Here is a 22,574-nt window from a genome sequence, read left to right on the forward strand (position 1 = left end):
TTGGATATGTGAAAATGCAGATGGGTCCAGGTTCCCAGCATGGCTCCACACAGTTCTCTCCCAGCTCCCTAGCAGTTCTCTGAGTCTTTCCAAGACCAAGGACCAGGACTCCAGCTCTCCTGGACTCTCCCAAGAGTTATTATTTTCTTGTTGACTTCTCTTAGTTTTCCCCATCTTGAATCTGACTTTTATTTTCTTTCTATTTCTGGGTCTTCAAATGATTCTATTAAGTCAATCTTACATTTTGGAGTGCAAGTAAGGAATTACATGGAGACAAGAGAGAGGAAAAGATGTCTTCTTCTGTGCTTACTTCCTTAGACAAGATTAGAAAAGGGAAAATGTGAAATAGAATTGCAGGCTTTCCCATTTGAAACCTGAAAGAGTCTGTTTTAAAAATTATATTGGCAAACAGATCTTATGGAAACAAACACTAGCTTAATTATTATGATGTAATTAACTTCCATCCAGTGAGCATGAGGGCAGAACATAAGTCTACAAACATCGGATAGATAAACATATTAAAGAGAAAGAAACGTTATCAAGTAGAATGACATAAAGGCAAGTGGTAGCACAATGGGAAGAGAGGAGGACAAAGCTCTTTTGCCAGGAACTGGGAGTCTGTGGAATCTGGAAGTCTGTATTCTATCTGACATGAACTTGAAAGATGAAAGGTCAGTGTCTTCATCCCACTGCAGTCCCACCTCACCTTGCTGTACCAGAGCCCTTATTGTTTGGGTTCAGATGGGCAAAGTCTTGAACCAAAGTATCAAGGGGAATAAAAAGTAAATTATTTACATTTCTGTTTTAGACTCTTAAATTAGACAGTAAAACCACAAGATAATATCATAAATAAATTTTAAGATGACTTTTAAAAAAATCATGTCTAATGACTTTTTATGAGCCATTCCTAGGGAAAGCTATGTACCTTAAATGAACAATAATAGGATTATTAATAAGATAATAAAGATTTATGATTACATTTTCTAACACTCTCAGTTGTTAGCCACTCCCCTCAGCATAAGAACCTTTTCAAATTCAAAATGCCACAATTTCTGCATCAAGCTCTGTACAAAATATATGCTTAAATAATGTTGGCTTACTTTTAGAAGATTCTGATAAAAATAATATATGATATTTGCAGTTTATATTTTTTGACGACTTAGGATATAAATGTAGGGAGTGATAGTGATCCCCATCATTTTCTTTCTTTAGTAAGGCTGGAAACATACTGGGGAGTAAATGCATCTGTTCTATTTTTGTTTTGTCTACTTCAGATAAGCCCAGTAATGAGCCATGTTGAAAAAATATATATTTGACTAGTTGAACAATGGAAAGAACTAAAAAAGGGAAACTCTAAAAGAAACACATTTAATTTCTAAAGAATCCATTCCAAGAGCTCGATTACCCACCTGCTCTTATTAATTGGAATATTTAATCAGCTATGATTGCTTATGATAAATACCTTGGAAGTAACAATGCTGTTGAATTGTTTGACTTTGTCTGAAACCCTTTGGTTGAAGCCAGTGTTTTTCCAAGGTCTCAAATTATTCTAATATATTTCTTTGAAAAGAAAAAAAATCAGGTAAAATGGCAAAAAGTAGTCTGGAATTTCCCTGAAATATTATTTCTATTGGAGGTTTTTAGGGGATACAGAAAATGTCCACTAACATACATTGGGGGAAAAGAAAAAAACATGAGCAGCTGACTAACTCTGGCTCCTTCCAGATAGGGAGGGACTGGGTTCCTCTCTCCCCTGGCATGAAATGCACTCAGGAGGAAGTGGATGTGAACTTGCTGAGATACACACACACCGGGGCAATGGATTCCCAGAATCGAGATAGCTTCACCTTCTACCTTTGGGATGGCGACAACAGGTCCCCTGCTCTTGACTGTCAAATCACCATCAAGGACATGGAAAAAGGTAAAAGCATGTCTACCAAGGTTTACTGGGATCAACTTTGCTAACTGGTATAAGTATTCCACATTTGTTTCTTTCTCTCTGTTTCCCTCCCTTCTTTCCTTTTTTCCTGCCACTCTTCATCTTTGAAATTCTGTCATTTATATTTAGATCCTTTGGCTTCTCACCTGCTTTGCCTGGGACCCATGAGGTTCACAGAAGTAGCCAATCCATTCATTATTTTAAAAAGTTTATTGGAAATTCAGCCTTGCACACAATATGGCTACACAGGCTACTTTAACTGTTAGGATTTTTTTGCTTTAAGTGAAATTTTACCAAATTGATGTGTAACTCTAGTTTTATCTTCAGGAAGTGATCTATCACTGGAAAATGGAGTTTCAAAGGAAAAGTACTTCTAAAATACTAAAATAATAAATGAAACATACATTTTAAAATTTAAACATAATAAAGATAAACTTTGTCATTAGAAAGGCTGGAAGTTGCTGCTTCTTTCACTTTGAAAGTGCTAACATATACTCTTTAGGGACAAGGAAAGACACTATAAGATCAGCTTCTTGTGAGTTAATTAAGCAGAGTCAGTTGTATAAATGGTGAATGGGGGAGAGTTAAATGGAAGATGGAGGAGAGTTTGTTTAAAAAGCTCAGCAAGGAAGAGTAGAAGCTCTTGATACCCAACTGTTACTACCCTGTAATTTTGCTTCAGCTTATGTGAGGATCATATCTCATTCATCTGTATTATCCCAGGATCTAGATATTCCCAGGATGAAGCATAATCTTAGATCCTCAGTACATGCTTGATTGACTGAATGCTTCCCTTTTTTGCCTTGGCTGCCAGGAAGCTCAGAGGTAAATTGAATGCTTAAGTGCAATAATAATAAAAAAAATCTTGCTTTATGTGTGGCAGAATTATAATTGTCCTAAAGTTTTAAAAAATTAATTCTGTTTGATCTTGAGATGTTTACTTTGAGCTGTGTAATAATATATTTTATTTGCTTATTTCCTGGTTGTAAATGTGTTCCTTAAAGAAGTCTAATGAGTGATTTCAGATAAGCTAGATGTTACTGTACACATTTATCTCTCCCTGCAAAACAGCTATGTTCATTATAAATATATGTCCAGGCAAAATGTAATACAAGTAATATATTAGGGCAGACAACTAGTGTACTAGAGTTGGCCACCTTCTCATTGGCTCAGCACAACACAATTTTACACTGACATAGGAGAGCTCTGTTCCACATAGCCATCTAGGGATTCTTTATATCTAGACATTCCCTTATTCTGAAGGCCTTAGAGTCACTCAAGAAGTGAGATATGGAAGAAAATTAGGGGATGTCATGCACTAGGTGTGAAGGTTGTGTACCTCTCTTGTACACATTCCAGTGGCTGAGTCACAGTCACATGCCACATTAAGAGAGGCTGGGCAATAGAAACTTTAGCTTTGCACCCAGGAAGAAAGGAAATAAAGTTGGCCAGTGCATTGCCAGACTCTGCTGCAATTGACTTGTGATTATTTCTAAAAGGATTTTTGAAAACCTATACCAAGTAGACACATTATCCTATTAACATTTTCAGTTCAAATTTTTTCTTCTTTGTTTCTTCTTACAAAGTGGTGTTTTGTCACTGTACAGTTTTTTGTTTTGTTTTTTACTTAACATGAGTTTTTTCAGGTTGCTGCATAACTTTGTAGCCATAATTGTTTATCTCTAAACAAGACTATACTAAAGAGTTAGATTTAATCACAACCTTAAAATTGAGCATTTGGTTGTTTCCATTTGGGAGCTATTATAAATAACATTAAGCTTCCCAATTGCTGTGTTGCTGTGTCTTCTGATTTGCACAGTGGCAGAAATGATGTTGAGATCTTTCAGATAAGTTTAGGAGGACATTGTCTATAGTTGACTCTAACCCACACTCTGCCCTTACAGTGCTGAAAAATTGCATCAGGGCAAGAGCTGGTTGCTCTTCCTCCCCTCAGGTCCATTTCCTGCTCCTTGTGAAACCTCTCGTGGGTGCTTTGTGTTTCTCCCAACTAATTCATTCTTCTTACTTCCTTGATGTATTCATCTTGCTTCTGTCTGTAGCATCTGTGGCTAAGGTTTTGATTTAAATTTAGGATGGTCTTTGATTCTACGTAGGACTGAAGTTGCATAGCATTTTGAGATAAAAGCATAGTATATGAAAAGACCAATTTAGTAATCTGAAATAGCGTTTTCCAATCATGGCACTATTGACATTTTGGGATGGAGGATTCTTTGTTGCAGGTGACTCCCTTGTGCATTGTACAATGTTTAGCAGCATCCCAGGCCTCTGAATCTAGAAGCCAGTAGCAACTCCCAGTTATGACAACCAAAAATGTCGCCAGACATTGCCAAATGTCCCTTGGGGAGCAAAATTGCCTGCCATTGAGAACCACTGGTTAAAATTGTACCACTTTGATGGTTTATTTGTATTTCTTATATCTTCATGAGACTGACTATCTTTAAAAAAATTTTTTGGCCACTGTGTTTTTAAATTCAGAAATAGCTTGGCATTTACATCATGTATTTTTCTTTTTGGATATTCACCCTTTTAGTATTAGTTCACAAGAGCTCCCTAGATATTAAAGACAGGGAACAAAATAATGCAGTGTTTAAGAGCTTGTGCTCTGGACTCAGATGGCTTGTGTACAAATTCTCACTCAATGTTTTATTAACTGTGTAACCATAAGCAGGTAAGTTAGCATTTCTATACCTTAGCTTCCTCATTTATAATCTGGGGATATGATATGACAATACCTCACAAGATTAGTGTGAAGGTGTAAGGGTCTTTAGTTCTGTACCTGACACAGAGTAGAAGCTCTATATTTGAGATATGATCACTTTGTAATGGACCTCAGGTGAACAAAATTCAGTTATGATCCCTAGTTTGTGAAACTGCATAATTGGTCCATGTGCGACCCACTTCTACCTTCCTCAGTCATACGTTTTTTAAAAAAATAGTGGTGAATTATGCATAACACCAAATGTACCATCTTAACCATTTTTAAGTGTACCAGTTCATAGTGTTAAATATATTCATGTTGTTGTCCATCCAATCTCCAGAATTTTTTCATCTCAGAAAACTAAAATTCTATACCCATTAAATAATGACTCCTCATTTCCCCCTCCCTGGCAACTGTTGTCCTATGTTCTGTCTCTATGAGCTTTGCTACTCTAGGTACTTCATGTAAGTGGAGTCATATAGTATATATCTTTTCATGACTGGCTTATTTCACTTAGCATAATGTCCTCAAGGTTCATGCACATTGTAGCATGTGCCAGGACTCCCTTCCCTTTTAAGGCTGAATGGTATTACAGTGTATGTATATGCCACATTTTGTTTATCCATTCCTCTGTTGAGAGACACTTGAGTTGTTTGCATCTCTTGGCTATTGTGAATAATCGTGATATGAATACGGTTGTATAAATATACATTTAAAAAATATATCATGAACATTTGTGCAACTACCACACAATTGATGGACTGGAATATTAATAATAGACATCTTCCTACATTCTCCAGAAAAAAATACCATTCTAAATTTTGTATTATTTTCTTACTTTTATCCTTTTCTCAGCTTGCTCATATAACTAATGAATGTTAATAAACTACATCTGTGTTGTTCCATGTAGCTGTAGTTCATTCATTTGACTACTGCATGAAATTCAGTTGTATGAATAGAACACAGTTTGTGTATACATTCACTTTTTGAAAAGGCATTTGGGTTGCATGTAATGCTTTCAATTACAGACAGTACTGCAATGACCATTTGGGTGCATGTCTCCAAGGGTAGCAGGGCAAGTGTTTCTTTCAAGTACATAGCTGGGATGGAATTGCTGGGTCAAGGCATACATGAACATTTGACTCTTTACAAAATAATGCCAAATCTTGTACCAATTTACACTCTTTCCAAAATTTTATGCAAGACTCTCTTGATCTATGTCTTCTTCAACACTTTGTACAGCCAGGCTTCTACATCCTTGCCAATCAAAAAGTTATGAGATGACAATTTATCATGATATTTGTATTTCCATAATTGCTAATGAGCTTAAGCATTTAAAAATACCTTTACTGGCCATGTGAATTTCTTCTTCTGTGAAGTATCTGCTCATGCCTTTTGGTTAATTATTTTTATTCATAATAGTTATATAAACCTTTCTATGTCATATTAATTTTGATTTTTGCACAGTTTTGGCCTTTGTCTTCTGCCTTTGCCTTGGACGTAATATATTTTTTAATATGATTATTGACCATAACCTCTTATGTCATGTAGGTGATATTGTCATCCTTACAAAACCACTCGTGATGTCTAAAGGTGATAGAGGTTTCTTGACAACCACCACTCTCCTGGCTGTGGATGGAACAGACAAGCCTGAGGAACTGCTGTATGTCATCACCTCCCCTCCACGATATGGCCAGGTTGAATATGTTCACTATCCTGGAGTTCCCATTACAGGCTTCAGCCAAATGGATATAGCAGGGCAGACAGTTTGCTATGTACACAACAGCAAGGTGACTGTCTCCAGTGACAGATTCAGGTGAGCCCCATGGAAATTTTTCAAACCGCTTCTTTGGATTAATACTTACAGAAAAGGAGATCTGTTAATGTGCTTCACTATAGTAACCATTTCACAAAATACATGTATCTTATAACATCACACTGTATACCTTAAATATATAGAATGAAATTTGTTTTTTTAAAAAAAAGGAAAGGAGAAGAAAATGAGTCATTTTTCAGCTCTGGTGCAGCTGTGTTTTTCTTTTACTGCCTTGTTGTATGTAAGGTGAAGTCACACAATTAAAATGACAGCAGCAAAGCAAGAAATTAGGGCCTGTTATTGAAAAATAAACACAGTAAACAGATCTTTATGCAAGTTCTGCTACGAGGAGAATTGTGAAAAGCTGAGGCTCCCTGCTAAAGATAGATCTGGAAAAGTCATTTCCCTCTTTTTGGAGTATGTTTTTCTGTCTGACGAAAAGGCATTTATTAGTAAACATTTGGCATAAGCAGACACTGCCTTTTGACACAATGTGTTCTGGTAACTGTATCATAAATCATGTTGTCATAAAGTAGATCATATTTCCCCATAGAAACAATGTTATAATTGGGGGCTGTGCACCTGTTCCAGAATTCTGTATCAAATAAATCATTGGAATGAATAACAATCTGGTGAAAAGGCAAAGATACAACATTAATGAAAATCTACATTCATTTAAAATATGGAAATTTGTTTCAAGTCACATAAAGCAAGAGCAAGCCCAGAAGATCTATAATCTCTCAGCTCTCAAAGCTGGCTGATCCTGAGGTCCTGGAGAGAAACACAGATCCACAGGCTGGGCAGGAGAACTGGGAAATGTTGGACTTTGAACCAACTATTGTACACAATCCAGTTTTGAGTTCCATTAATTCAGAAGGAGGCCTGGAGAGCACTGGTTTGTCTATTGTACACCCACACTTTTGGCTCCTGGTGCAATTTTCACCATGTCACAATACAGTCTTCTAAAAAGCACTATAAAATAACATAAATGGAGCATACTCCTATATTATTCAGTGGGTTCCCATAAACTATCAAGTATCACTGTCACACCCATATTCTAATATCACTGTCCTCTATCTTACTTTTACCTGTCTAAATTCAATATATCTGCTCTGATAAACACTGGTTAAATGTCACTAAAGAGGATGCTGCTCACCTTTTTAGCATTAAAATGATTTTTGAAAGCTGATTTGGATAATCCAACAAAACAAAACAAAAAATGCCAGAAAGCTGGAACTAATGTCTTATTTTTTTATCTTGATAAGTGTCCCTTAACAAGCAGGTAATCATTTAATTGATCAATATTTTAACTAGTCCAGTCTTTGAGTGTTGCTAGGCATTCACTAAAATGTAAGATGTGGGAATTCCTTTTCAAGCCGGCTCTTTTGTTTGAGAGATGGAGTAGTGAAGTTAAGATACAGGCTTGGGGGCAAGAACTGCCTGAGCGACTCACAACTCTGTGACCATCATCAGGTTACACAACCTCCTGTGCTCTTGTTTCCTCTTCTGTGAAATGGAATGATGCTCGTAGCACCTGCCTCACAAGGCTGTGGGAGGGTTATATGAGCTTATGCATGTAACGTATTAGTAGAACAACGCCTGGCACGTAGGAAGAACGAAGTAAGTGTTAGCTACTCTTATTGTCATTGTTGTTGTTGTCATTATATTCTTTCCTTGACGACCTTCTTCCAATCTTTACAACACCAAGTGTGATCTTGAAGGAGGACAGGAGTTACCGAGAGGAGCAATTATTGTTCTTTTTTTCCTGTTTGCTAATGGAAGCTGGGTGCTTCTTGGCTTAATACATTTGTATCAGATCCAGGACTTTTTAATTTTACATGCATTTCTGGAACTTCTAGCTTCTTTCCTTTCCTGCTTCCCTCCGTCAATGCCCACAGGACAGTCTGCTGAAGACATTAGTGACTGTCTTGAAGAAACCAGTGACCTTGCTGGAGAACACAGGACTGAATGCATAAAGATGTTGAGAAATGAAGGTTAGATATTAATCGAATGGTGGGAATAAAGAACAAAACCTCTGTGTGTAAGGATTGGCAATACTTTAAAAATTTCCTAATTTGCATCTAGAGAAAGTCTTACTACATGGCATTTTAGAAATCATTTATCCCAGGAATTTCTCTACATTTCTAGATACTCAGATAATTGCCAGAGAGAACTACAAAATGTAAATTCTTGGGCCTTACCCCAAAGAGGCAACTTTGGTAAGTCCAGTCTCAGGCTCAGAAATCTGTATTTTTGAAAGATATCTTCAGGTAATTCTGATGCAGTCAGGACTAGCCATCAATGGTCTGGTCTAGTCTGTTGTTCTGAATTGTTCTGAGGAGCCTCAAGAATTTACGGAAGTTGAGGCTGGGGCAGTGGCTCATGCCTGTAATCCCAGCACTTTAGGAGGACGAGGCAGGTGGATCACCTGAGGTCAGGAGTTCGAGACCATCCTGGCCAACATGGCGAAACCCCGTCTCTACTAAAAATACAAAAAATTAGCTGGGAGTGGTGGCGGGCACCTGTAATCCTAGCTACTTAGGAGGCTGAGGCAGGAGAATCACTTGAGCCCAGAAGGCAGAAGTTGCAGTGAGCCACGATGGTGCCATTACACTCCAGCCTGGGCAACAAGAGCGAAACTCCATCTCAAAAAAAAAAAAAAAAAAAAAAAAGAATTTATAGAAGCCTTTTTAGGGCCTCCCAGAGATTGAGATTCTGGGGCCTTCAGCCCAATGTACTGACGGAACTTAGGTGTGTGTGTTGTGTGTGAGTGTGTGTGGGTGTTGATACTAAAAACAGTACTATAAATACCATAAAACTAAATATAAGAAAACAAATTTTTTATGCTTGCTAGTATTCAGTTTTTAGTAGTTAAAAGGTTTCCTTTTAAATACATTGATTCAAGTTAAAAATTGAATTGATAGAAAGCAAACTAGTAAATAGTAAGAGTACACATAGTACAGGCATATGGCAAAAATATGGTTTCAATTACTCAAGATTAGGAAACAAGGTTTTAGGAAGAAAATAAACAACAAAGGCTGAAAAGCATTGATTTGGTGCAATCCCTTATTTACACGTCGGAAAGCTAGCATTGCCTGAACACCTGCAATGCATCAGAGAATGTCCTGGACTCTTTTTTGTATGTTATTTTTCTTAAGCCTTATGACACCACCTTGCGACAGATGCAGTAGTGTTCCCATTGTACACGAGAGAAAACCAAGGTTCCAAGAGGCAAAGGAGGTCACCTAAACTGACATAACTGAGTATCACTGCTGAATTTGGGGCCCAGAGCTCATTTCCAGTGGAAGGTCCTTTCCATTATACCTCGTTGTACCAAAAATTTGTGGAGAATATGCATTTGTGTGAAGGAACCTCCTCAATGTGTCATTCTGATATTTGGCCAGCAGTTTTACATATTTGTAATGGAAGAGCCTAGCATCTGCCCAAGACCCGAATTTTAATCTTGTCATTTCACTAACCCAATCACGGACTGCTATGTTGTTTGTCAAGTGGCGCTAAACCAAAGCTGAAAGCCTGTTTTAATGAAAGTGTGATCATGGTGCTTTTTAAAAATTAAATATATGCAACCAATCTAATCACCTAAATTTATGTTGCTTGCTGTTAAATTTGGCAAGGAATTTGGCTGGGTAGAAGAGATAAATTCTGTGGCAGAGGATTTTCCCCCTTCCCTTTTTAATGTAAGCTATGGCAGCATTAATTAAATGGGGGAGTTTAATAGTCAGATTTTACCTTCTGCAAAAATATTTTGTGAATCATAAATTTCTCCTGCATTGTTTGGTGCTGCTGGCCTGGAAGAAGGATTTGGCAGCATGTTCTAGGACAGATGACACCGAGTGATTAGCAAGCTGACTTCAGCTGCTGGCAGCCGGGTACTAAAAGAACATGCTAATGTCCTCCATTTTGACATGCCGGCTGGACTTTTTTTTTTTTTTCTGAGGAGCTGGCGCTATTTATGATTCCATTTTTATCTCTTAAATGCCATGACAGATGGCAGCTTCTTCAGCCAACTCTATTGCCAGGCAATGCAGAAAGCTTGAAAGCACCGTGGTAATGGTGAAATCAGACCAGGCAGGCACCCCAGTCAAATCTGAGAGTCATTCCCCAAATTTCATGAGAACGGTGGTCATCTTGGCTGCATCTTCTCAGGGGGATGTAACAAGGGAAATTAAACAAAATGGACCCACAGAAGGAGCTGCTACCACCAACTTCTTCACCTCAGAATGGATACCAACATAGCAGTGGCTTTATGGTTTTAAACATTGAGAATATATTTGGAGGATTTAGGGGAGGGGGTATTTGGAAGACCATCTGATTGATCAGCTTTTCCAGACATGAATAGCACTGACCTTGTTTCACTTGTTCTGCTAGCTTAATTTTGACTGGGAACTCAACCATAACCATTCATTCTGTCCCTCTCTCTGATGATGTCTCTCTGCCTGTGAGTAGTTTGCACTGTTACTTGTGAAAGTGGAGTGATGTATTTGATCCAGTCATGTTTAGAAATTGCATCATTTTCACCTCTGGCTTATTAGCTTTAGGTCAGCACAGACAGCTGCCTTGGTGTCCCAGATAGGAGCGCTGGCCTCAGAAAACATATTTCTTACTCTTCTGTGGTCTGTGGCCTGCGTGCCCTCACTGCCATCTGTCTGATGGCAGGCTGTCTGTTTCCAACGTGGGCAGATGGCGATCATCCAGCAGGGAGGGGTTTGAGATGGACAGCCTGGATCATAAGACAACTTCAGTGACCTCACAGAGGCCATGCACGCATCGAGTAGATGTGGCCGTCCTGAGATGAGCTTTGAGGACCCCATCAGGCATTCTTGCAATTCAGTCTCCAGAGAGGAAAGTCAGAATTAGATATTCAAGATGGCCACCTCTGATGGAGTCCCTGGCACTCACTCAAGCTTGCATTTGGGTTTGTTGCTCCTTGTCCCATCTCTCCCCTTCTTTCTTCTTCCTTCTCTGCTGATATTTGACATACTTTTTATAGTGCACAATGTCTATAGCTCTACAATTAATGCTAATGCTAAAAATACACGTCCTTTGGCTTACATTTGCACTAAGGTACCAATGGCTGATTTAACACTCTCCACAGAGCACATTTGATACAGGGATCTGGTAAGGAACAGAGAGCCAGTTTAATGTGAAACCGGGTAGAATGAGAGGTGTGAAACATATTTCTGGAGGGGGAAAATGGGAAAAAGGGAACTTGGAGACACTGAGGGAGCACCTAGCCTCCTTCTTATTTTATCGTGGGTCAGATGGTAGGATCTGGGGGAAATATGAAAAAGTAACAGAAAAACGGTAGAATAAAGGCATAACTCTGTTCTCAGACTCTGCCTGAGAAATAAAGCATAATTTTATACCTAAAAATGTATATCAATTTACTTTTGAGACTGTGAAGGTAACTAAGTAAAAAGTTTGAAGAACAGACATATTTTTCTAGGTTCTTTTATTTTCTTTTTTAAAATTATTTTTCTTTTTTTAAGATGGGCTTTTGCCATATTGCCCGGGCTGGTCTCAGACTCCTGAGCTCGAGCGCTCCACCCACCCTAGCCTCCCAGAGTGTCCGGACTATAGGCGTAAGCTACTGCACCTGGCCTCCTTTCCTTCCCTTCCGTCCCCTCCCCTCCGCTCCCCTCCCCCCCCTTCCTTTCCTTTCCTTTTTTTTTTTTTTTTTTTTTCCTGAGACAGGGTCTCTCTGTTGCCCAGGCTGGAGTGCGGTGGCACGTTGATGGCTCACTGTAGCCTCGACCTCCCAGGATCAAGTGATCCTTCCACCTCAGCCTCCCTAGTAGCTGGGGCTACAGGCACGCACCACACCCAGCTAAATTTTGTATTTTTTGTAGAGAAAGGGTTTTGCCATGTTACCCAGGCTGATATCGAACTCCTGGACTCAAGCCATCTGCCCGCCTCGGCCTGCCAAGGTTTACAGGTGTGAGCCACTGCACCAGCCTCTTTTTTTTTTTTTTAATAAATAATTGATTTTATAAACGCCTCACGATCCAGTGATGAAATTGCCCAATTTGTTAAAAATATACTTATCAAAGGTTTAATTTTATGAAAGGAAAACTGATTGGTTTGTTTTAAGGAGACTGTGATTTTGCTCAATCTATAATTCTAAAGGTAATTGAATACCTTTATTCAAAGTGTAAAAAATGCTGCTATGGAGGAAATGTATCAGGTTTCATTCTTTACAAGTCTAGGTGTGTGAAATGTCAAAATTTACGTTATTTGTTGTATTTCACTTAGCAATTTTAACTTTTGGGACATAGATTTCTTTTTCTTTGCATCAAATCACACATATCTTCCTTGTTAACAGTCTTATTAACTAGATAATTAGAAAACTAAAAAACTTCAGCATAGCCTTCAAAACTATATCGGTACTCAGCCAAACTCATCTCTTTTTACTCTTTGTCTAACTGCCCTCCCTGAGTCCGTGGTCGCAGGCAGGCTGGTTGACTCGTTGCTCTCACACTATCAAGTTTCAGGTTTCCTCATGCTCAAAAGGATCAATGCTCAAACCCTGAAGGACAAGACACATTTCACAAAGAGTAAAGGGATTGTTAGTCAAATCTGCCAGATTTGTAAAATAAATATAAATGCCATACCTTCTCTAGTTAAAAAAGAACCTCCAAAGAAAATATACAATTTATGTATGTGTATAAAATTTATACATAAAAATGTTATATATTCTACAAAAACATTATTTTTAGAGATTTTTGTATCAGTGGAATAGAAGAGTGCATCCTCCACGAATATTTCCAGCAACTATGGTACATGTAGAAAAGCTAATAAGACACAACTCTGTGTTTATTTCTAAGTGCATTTTTTTGGTGTACAGTGAATTTGTCAGTCCCATTGGATAGTAATGATTTCCTAACTTTTTGGAGTTTCAATATTGTGCCTTGTTTGCATAATTTCATGATACTCTTAATCTTATTGAAATAAAAATTACATATTGTAATGCTACAAAGATCATTTAAATTAGTGTTATTGTGAAATTGGCTTCAGTAGGTAGAATGTGATTTCATGATCAACAGAATCAAAAGCACATTATGGTATCACAAACCTAAGACTGTAAGAAAGATTTTGCTTATCTCGAATGTGTATCATTTCAGCTTTCTTTTTATAGTTTTGCAGTGGGGCTCAGGCACCACAACTCTTTTGTGGTGGATTGCTAAACCAACATTTGTTTTAAACTCTGCAAGAGTAGAGGGTGCAGGGATCAAAAGACCTACATTCTAGTCTCAGCTTCATCTCCTACCTGCCTTATGATCTCCCACCAACTTTCTGAACCATTCTTTGAAGCAGGAAAATAATCCTTGTGTAGCATAACTCTCATCTGTCTTATAGGGAGAAAGTGCAGCAGCACATGTAAACCGTAAGAGATTAGAGCTTCCCGTAATATTTTAGAGTTGGGTGGTACTTAATGATCTTCTGGTCCATCCCCTTCATTTTTCAGAGCCGTGGAAATGAGGCCTGGAATGGGAAGATGATTTAAGTGAGATTACATGTCTGAGAAATGTGATCTGCTATTAAGAAATTTACCATAAAAACATACGAGTAGAATGAATTAGCTAAATTCAACCCATTTAGCACTTTATTGTATTGGCCTCCCAGTTATCAGACTTACAACTTTAGTTTATTACATACCAATGAAGAAAAAAACAATTGAAAAATTGTAAATAAATAAAGGGGGTATACTCTTCAAATTTGTATGATGAGTCTCATTGGATGTGAAATTTTTATTTGGGTCAAGGAACCACATTAAGCACTGATGAGCGTGAGAAATATGATTGTCAGAATTTCCCTGCTCCATCACATGGGTCTATCATTAATGTTGTTGGGAAAATATTCTTGGGTGTAGAATGGTCCATTTATGCATTACTCCAGTGACTGGTTTAATGATAGGTATTCTTCTGCAAGATCTGCCCTTGATTTTTCATTTGAGTCACAACACGACAATACCCTTTAGTAAAGGTGTGCATTGTTATCGTTTCATTCCAGTAGATGGTGACACAAGAATCCATGCTGAAGGCTGCCTTGCCTCTCTTTACTAGATTCATCATCAGCAATGGACTGCGGACCGAGCATGGGGTGTTTGAGATCACACTGGAGACTGTGGACAGAGCCCTGCCTGTGGTAACCAGGAACAAGGGGTTGAGACTGGCCCAAGGGTCCGTGGGCCTGCTTTCCCCCGACCTCCTTCAGCTGACCGACCCTGACACACCTGCAGAGAACCTCACCTTCCTCTTGGTTCAGCTCCCCCAGCATGGCCAGCTCTACCTGTGGGGGACAGGGCTACTTCAACACAATTTCACCCAGCAGGATGTGGACAGCAGGAATGTGGCCTATCGGCACTCAGGAGGGGACTCCCAGACTGACTGCTTTACTTTCATGGCCACAGACAGGACAAACCAAGGCTTTGTTGTGAATGGGAGAGTGTGGGAAGAACCTGTTTTATTCACCATTCAGGCAAGTATGAAAAACACAGTTCATTTGCCAGAGATGTGAAAACAGTGACATCAAGAACTATTTTTTTTTTTTTTTTGAGAGTCTCGCTCTGTCACCAGCTGCAGTGCAGTGGTGTGATCTTGGTTCACTTCAATCTATGCCTCCTGGGCTCAAGCGATTCTCCTGCCTCAGCCTCCCAAGTAGCTGGGCCTGTAGTCATGTGCTACCATGCCCAGCTAACTTTTTTGCATTTTTAGTAGAGACGAGGTTTCACCATGTCAGTCAGGCTGGTCGCGAACTCCTGACTTCAAATGATCCACCTGCCTCGGCCTCCCAAAGTGCTGGGATTACAGGCGTGAGCTATTATGCCTGGCCAAGAACTATTTTTTAATTTCCTTTCCTCTTTCATTCAAGTACAGATTTTGCATCTACAGCAAAAAAGCATATTAATATGAATGAAAGAGATATGGTCCCCTCATAGGTGCTAATGACTGACTGTGGGTGTTGATGGTAGCACAGAAAGGAGCAAAAGCCATGGGCTTTGGAGTCAGACAGACGTAGGTTTGAATTTCTGCTTTGCAATGTATTAGCTGTCTGACCTTAAAGAGTTCTTTAACTCTTCTGAATCTACTTTTCCTTCTTTGAAAAACATGCCTACAGCATTGTGGTGAGAATTCAGTAGGATTAGGTATCCAAAGCAGTAGCATATGGCCTGAAACATACTTGATGTTGAAACTTACGAGGCAGCATCTTTACACTATTACACATGTAATAATGATGAGGGTAATAATAGCAGCAATTGCAGTTCCTTTAGTGTTAACTGCAAGCCAGACCCACTCCACATAAATCGTATTTGATTCTCATAAAACTCATATGAAGCAAATTTTGTTATTTACGTTTTATAGATGAGGGTACAAGTTCAGGAGTTAAATAATTTGATCAAATACACACAAAGACCTCAAGTCTTTCTGATCCCAAATTCTGTGTCCTTTCTATGACACTACACTGCCACATTTGTTGACAATTACAAGGATTCCTGGAGGGCATAATGTGTTTTTCTTTTTTAAGTCAAAACACATCAAGTATATTCTGGCTCTCAAACCCTTGAATCTACTCTCCTTGGAAGTAGTTCACCCTCTTCTACACGCTCTCACCAAACAGAAAATAGATAAAATTTATCTCTCACTTCAGAATACTTTCTGACTAGTAAAATAGTTACATTTTCCCTTGCTCTGAGAGAGAGAGAGAGAGAGAGAGAGAGAGAGAGAGACATTTATTTTAGGAAATTGGCTCATTGGCTCATGCAATTTTAGGGCCTGGCATGTCCGAAATACACAGGGCATGTTGGCAGTCTACAAATTTCAGCAGGAGTTAACGTTGCAATCTTTAGCCCAAAGGCAGTCTGGAGGCAACATTCCTTCCTTTTTGGGGGGCTTCAGTCTTTTCTCTTAAGGCCTACGATTGATTGGTTGAAGCCCACTTGCGTTATGGTGGGTGATCTCTTTTCTCAAAATGTACTGATGTAAACGTTAATCCCATCTAATACACCTCCTGCAAAGTTGACACATAAAATGAAGCCTCACAGACTCTTATCTGTGAGGGAAGTCTTGAGGTCATAGAGTGGGTGCTGGGTGAGTCCTTGGCAGTCAGGAGGTCCAGAAAATGCAAAGAAATGATGATGCACTGGGAGAAGAAAGAAGATACTGACATCGTGAACACAGTAAGAAGCACTTTGTATTAAAATTATGTTTTTATTTTTATCATATGTTTTAATTGATCTTAGTCACATTCCCTTTTCAGTCTGTTAGTGTCTTTTTTTTATTCCTAACTCCCCTAACCTAGATTGAGACCTGTCTCTGTACTGTCCAACCAGGGATACTTTTCTGGATCTGTTTGGCTGCAAATTTATACAAATTCTAAATTCTGACTGCAGATGTTAGAGTTCCTTCCTACACTCCATAGCACAGATGGAAAAGAGGATGGAGATTGGGGAAAGTACCAGAACTTGAATCAGGTCTCTCCCAACACCAACACTCATCTTAAAGAGCATGGCTATTGTAAGAGAGTTATCTATTGGAAGTTGTGGAATTTACTGATAGGAAAATATTGGACATATATTGTAAAGTTTCTTTTTTTTTGTCAAAAGTATAAGGCTTTCCTTGCAAAAAAAAAAAAAAACCATTATGTGTAAAAACCCCACAAGGTAAGCTTCAAACCTCCTCCCGTAATTCCCCAGAACCCTCCGTCTCTTTGAGCAGAGAAGTCAAGAGGCTTTAGAAAGTGACTGACTCCACCAGCAGTGTAAGAGAGATGACACTCAGTGTCTTGCCTTCAAGAGCTTTTTCTGCCAAGACAATATGGATGTTGATCACCGTTGAGTGATAAACTGGCCCAAATAAGTCTCCCAACTATGGGTAAACTATTCTTCTGGTGGTACCTGAGTAATTGAGGGCAAAACTGCTGCAAAACACAGATGTATTTGACTGATACCAGCAGGCACAACCTGACGTTCATTTTGTAGGAAATCTTTTCTGTCTGACCAAGATTATTGCAACTGATGCAACCTGTACTTCTCCTTTAAAGGAGTCAGGTGAGCGAGAAAAATGTAATGCCATTGCTTTCTGTGCATTTTCTGTAAATACAACACAAGTTATCAGGGGATAGAGCTTTCTTTAAAAAAAAATCTTGCAACCCAATATTTAAAAATGCTTCTGGTATACTGAGCCAGAAGATCTACTTTTGACAAAGCTAGAAGTTGAATAAGATCTAGGATATATTTTAATGTGACCAGAGACATGACAGGGAGCCGTGTTGCTAGAGTTTAGATGTTTTTTAAAAAACCCATGATCACAACAGGCATTTATTACTTTTGTAACACTTTCATTTTTAAGGAATTATAATATCCAAAACCAAAATAAAACAACCATCCTACATTCAACTATTCGTTTAGTATCAACTTTGGGTATTTCTTAGATGGCTTAGAGGTACTTTAATTTTTCTCTTCTTCCACTAACCATCTGTCTTACTGGCCACATGGTTGTGGGAGCTTCTTCCCTCACAGGCCACAACGACAATTTGACACCCAATCTCATTGCTTTGAAAGTTGCCACCCATACTCTTCAGGAGAGCAGAAGAATGACTATGACTTTTGAAAATGTCTATTGCTTTTTCAGTTTATAAAATAACTATGTCTTGTAAATAATTCATAAACTACAAGAAAAAAAAATCGTGACAACCATACCACTCAAAAACCTGTTGTTGGCTTTCTTTTATTTTGTTCAATTGGGAATGGGATGATATTATATATACTATTTTTTATGCATATTGCCTGTTTCCATCTTCGTGTATTATGAACATTTCCTTATGTCATTAACTATTCCTGATAGTTCTTGATAACTAATCATATTCCTGATAACATGATTTTTAAAGGCTGTACGGAACTCAGTCTCAGGTCGAGATGGTTTATAAATCCCCTGGTGGACTTTTCATTCTTTTTGTAAATTGCTATTATAAATAGTATTTTAGTGAATATATGTCTAATCATTTTTTCATACATATCTATTTCTGCAAGATACAGAAAAATTTTCACTATTTTGCACCCCTACCAGCAAAATATAAAAATATCTGTTTCTTCACATATTTATCAGCATGAGTTATAATTATTTCTGTTTTTTTTTTAAGAATCTTGCCAATTTGAGAGGAAAAAATGGTTGGTTGTGACAAAATTTCTTATGAAATAAACAGAGGAGGAGTTGTAATCTTTCCCCACCCCAAAACAAATGAACACATTTGTGCAAATGCTCCCAGATTTTTGCCTATGTCTGTACAAACATTGTGTATAGATAAATATATATTTTTAACAAAAATAGTATTATAATTATATTCTAATTCTATTCTGCAACTTGCTAGGGTTTTTCAGTTAACACAAAATTGTGGAAATTTTTCCTCATCAATTCATTTTCTCCCTTATTCTTTTGAATAGCTACAGAGTAGTTCACTGTATCATAATACACAAAAATATACATGGTCTTATCATTGACAAGAATTCTTTACTTTGCTAGGGCAAACTAAGATTTACAGTAGTATCAGTTTGGTGTAAATGAAATTAAGAACCGAGAGATTAGGAGTGAGGCGAATGAAGATTCTTGTACATGTTTTCTAGTATCAGTGGTGAATCTGTTCTAATCCATCCAAACCTGCTCGGTCCGTAACCTACAACAGTTATCTTGTAAATGCAAGATGCGCTGAGCTCCGTACAGACTGAACGATGTCCTTTGTTGTGTTTGAACCTACACTTCTGTTCTCACTTATGAGTAATTGCTCATCCACCGTCTTCACAAATCTAGTCCACCTGTTCAGCTACCTGGCCCTCATCTTCAATGAAAGAAATATGCAAATGTCTAGAAATAATCACCTTATTTTTATTCAACATTTTTGCCAGTTGAAAAAAGACATGCAAAAAATTTCTATATATTTGTAAACCCTCACAATTTTGTGTCTGTAAATCACTAAATACCAGGAAAATAGGAGAAGTTCTTCTGTGGAGTTAACATGAAGTCTGCTCTAGAATTCTTGGGTCAATTTTAGTGTATTCATTTAATAGACATTCCTTGGGCTTCTGTTATGGTTCAGGCACTGTGCCAAGTGCAGGGAATCCATGAGGGTAAAAGGCCTGACGCCTGCCCTCTCGGAACTTGTATCCTAAGTGGGAGTCAAGCAATAGACAAATTGATAAAGTGGAGTCAAGGTTTACAGTGGAAAATTGGCCTCTGTTCCAAGCACTGTGATATTTGCTGAGGCTATTGTGAACAGGACAGTCTTTAGCAGGAATCCACTAGTGAGGAGTATAAGGAATCCAAAACGTGAGACAGTGTGTCATTGTTGAACCAATAATGCCCAATGTTGCATGGGGGTGCGGGGCCTTTGGACAACATTTTGTGTCATTGTTGATGATCCAGGTAGACCAGCTGGACAAAACAGCTCCTCGTATCACACTCTTGCATTCCCCTTCTCAAGTGGGGCTCCTGAAAAATGGCTGCTACGGGATTTACATCACTTCCCGCGTGTTGAAGGCATCAGACCCTGACACTGAGGACGATCAGATCATCTTTAAAATTCTACGAGGCCCAAAACATGGACATCTGGAGAACACAACAACAGGTACTGGCCTCCTTAATCCTTATAATTGCCATTTTAAAATACCCAGTGGCTGGCAGGGCTACAGAGTAATTTAATTAAGTGCAGGCCCATTTGGTAAACACTCCCCAGGGCTTACTGATAGATGCAGTTTATAAATCAATATTGCTCCTAAAGAGGGTTTGAAGCTGAGCCTTCCTAAATTTATCCTGACTGGAAGAACCAAATACTGATATACAACTGTATTTATAATTTTTTTCTCAACAGCTGTTTATAATACATTCAAAGGAACATAGTATCAGGACCAAATTTCCTATTTGTGACTAATTTTTTATTCTGTCATGAATTCTAAATGACTCTAAATGATGTCAGATCTTTTTTTAAAAGTTCTTGGTTTTTTTCCTAATGGTTTCTCTGGATTGTATATTATTTCTACTTTATGAGCACAATGATCATAATACATCATTAAACAAGATGGCACCAAGTTACAGATTTTTATTACTGTGTCTTTCTACTCTCCTCTTTATTTTTATGGTTTTTTAAGGCAAATATTTCTGAAGCAGTCAACTTAATGCCTAATTTAAGCACATTGCATTTCAGTTTTAAGATAGTTAATGTTAATTTCTTTTTTTAAAATGTACTTTGGCTGTTTTTTTAAAGCTGTGTTTAAAATAAAATAGCCATACAATTTTATTAGCTTTTATTTAATGTTTTGTTTGATTACCCATGATATTCATTTATTTCTTTTTTGTAGGTGAATTTATCCATGAGAAATTTAGCCAAAAGGACTTAAACAGTAAGACTATTCTTTACATCATAAACCCATCTTTGGAAGTAAATTCAGATACCATGGAATTTCAAATCATGGACCCCACAGGGAACTCGGCCACTCCTCAAATGTAAATTCTCTTGCTTATTCAGTAGTCCTATATGTTACATCCATAATGTATCTGAATATTAGGAAAGTGAAATGTTCTTTTTAAAACAGAACCCAAGAAGATAAATTAATAGACCATTTCACAAGCTCATGGAATTTATTTTGGAGAATGAATTTTCTTTTTATTACTGCTTGAAAATAGGAAAGCCAATAGCTTTACAGAGTACAGAAACATTAAAAAGCTAAGTTGACGTTCATATTATGCATGTCAATGTATACACTTTTATACACAGGGAGGGTTCTGTCTTAACAATTCACTAGCATCCAAGACTGAGTTTGCAGGTTCATGTAGCAATTGTGCAGCAAGAGGTCACTCTAGGACCGTGTTAGTAACTATAGCCTTCTAAAATATCTGCAGTCGGAGAAATGAAGTAGTCAAGAAGAGTTAGCCAAACATCTTCTCTTTCTCTTATGAAGAAAATTACAATTGCTTGACATTATGTTTATAAGGTGATAAACTTATCCTATGTAAGATGAATATAATGTAAAGAGGAAACTAGACTTTGGAAGGTATATAAAGGGTATGACCCTCAAAATAGCAAGAGTAACAAATCTTCAAAATTAACAAGATTAACAGACCGCAGCAATTTCACTGACTGGGTCCCTATTCTAGACTTTTCTTGAATGTAGACATTGAATATCTTACCAGCTAACAGATAGTCATAGAAAGGTCTGTCAGAGTCCAGTTCTTCTGGTACTGTGCTGTTTTTTTGTTTGTTTGTTCGTTTTGTTTGTTTTTGATACCCTCCCAGATACCCCAAAGAAAAGTTGTTCATTTACCCCTGTTTTAGTAGTAACCATATCCTAGTCATACTCAGCATCATAAGTGATACCGCTCTGTTATACTCCTTTTATGATGGAGTACAGATTAAGAAAAGAAAGCTGAGAAATTCCTCTGCAGTCTTCAGAATTCTTGCATTTTCTTTCGGATCCTGAATTGTAGTTCTAAAATCTGACCAGCAGAGGTCACAGTAGTCATTGTCAGAAAAAAGCTATCATCCTTTTCTTAGCAAAACACATTCCCAGCGCCCCACTCCGTTGCCCTGATAAAATGCTGAGCCTGGCCCAGATTTATTAACTCCACAGACTTTTATCGAGTGGCTACTATATGCCAGGTGCACAGTACTAGGAGCTGGGGAATAGGTTAGAACAAAGTAGACCTGGCCCCTGATATAAAATGTAATCTCAAGATTACAAAATGTAAAGCATATGACCTCCACCCATTAAACTGTCTTTGCCTAAGACAAATAATTCCCAGGATCACAATCTTTATGGGAAAATATGTCAACTACTTGCAATGTCAGACAAATATCTTCCAATTCTGAAGAAAATGTAAAAACAAACAAACAAACAAAAAACCTGCTCCAAAAACGTTAATACGTGGACTTCACTTTTTTTTTAACATTTTAAAAATAATTCAACTAAGAAAACATAGGAATATTGATCAGACTTGCTACTGACCTAATGCTGACCTCTTGTCCTCCATGTGTGAGTGCAGTGTAGCTGACAGAGAATTTTCTTCCCCCAGTAATGATGCTAGGCTGATACT

The 22,574-nt window shown here is 38.0% G+C and overlaps 1 protein-coding gene across 6 annotated transcripts in view; it reads left to right on the top strand.

The window, feature by feature from the left end:
• Nucleotides 1-22,574, top strand: part of FREM1 (FRAS1 related extracellular matrix 1) — a 167,164-nt gene that overhangs the window by 112,567 nt on the left and 32,023 nt on the right. For 2 of the 6 annotated variants that reach the window (XM_058431742.1, XM_058431747.1), the window contains exons 1-4: nucleotides 11,333-11,410; nucleotides 14,509-14,977; nucleotides 19,915-20,112; nucleotides 20,843-20,987. In XM_058431742.1, the coding sequence (XP_058287725.1) occupies nucleotides 11,375-11,410; nucleotides 14,509-14,977; nucleotides 19,915-20,112; nucleotides 20,843-20,987 (848 nt within the window). In that variant the 5' untranslated portion in view covers nucleotides 11,333-11,374. Of the gene's footprint in view, nucleotides 1-1,725; nucleotides 1,922-6,209; nucleotides 6,475-11,331; nucleotides 11,411-14,505; nucleotides 14,978-19,914; nucleotides 20,113-20,842; nucleotides 20,988-22,574 lie in introns of those variants that run through there. The other 4 variants (XM_058431746.1, XM_058431743.1, XM_058431745.1 and 1 more) reach the window with 4 other exon arrangements.

Source organism: Hylobates moloch, unplaced genomic scaffold (genome assembly GCF_009828535.3).
Source record: "Hylobates moloch isolate HMO894 unplaced genomic scaffold, HMol_V3 SCAFFOLD_19, whole genome shotgun sequence".
Classification (NCBI taxonomy): Eukaryota; Metazoa; Chordata; class Mammalia; order Primates; family Hylobatidae; genus Hylobates; species Hylobates moloch.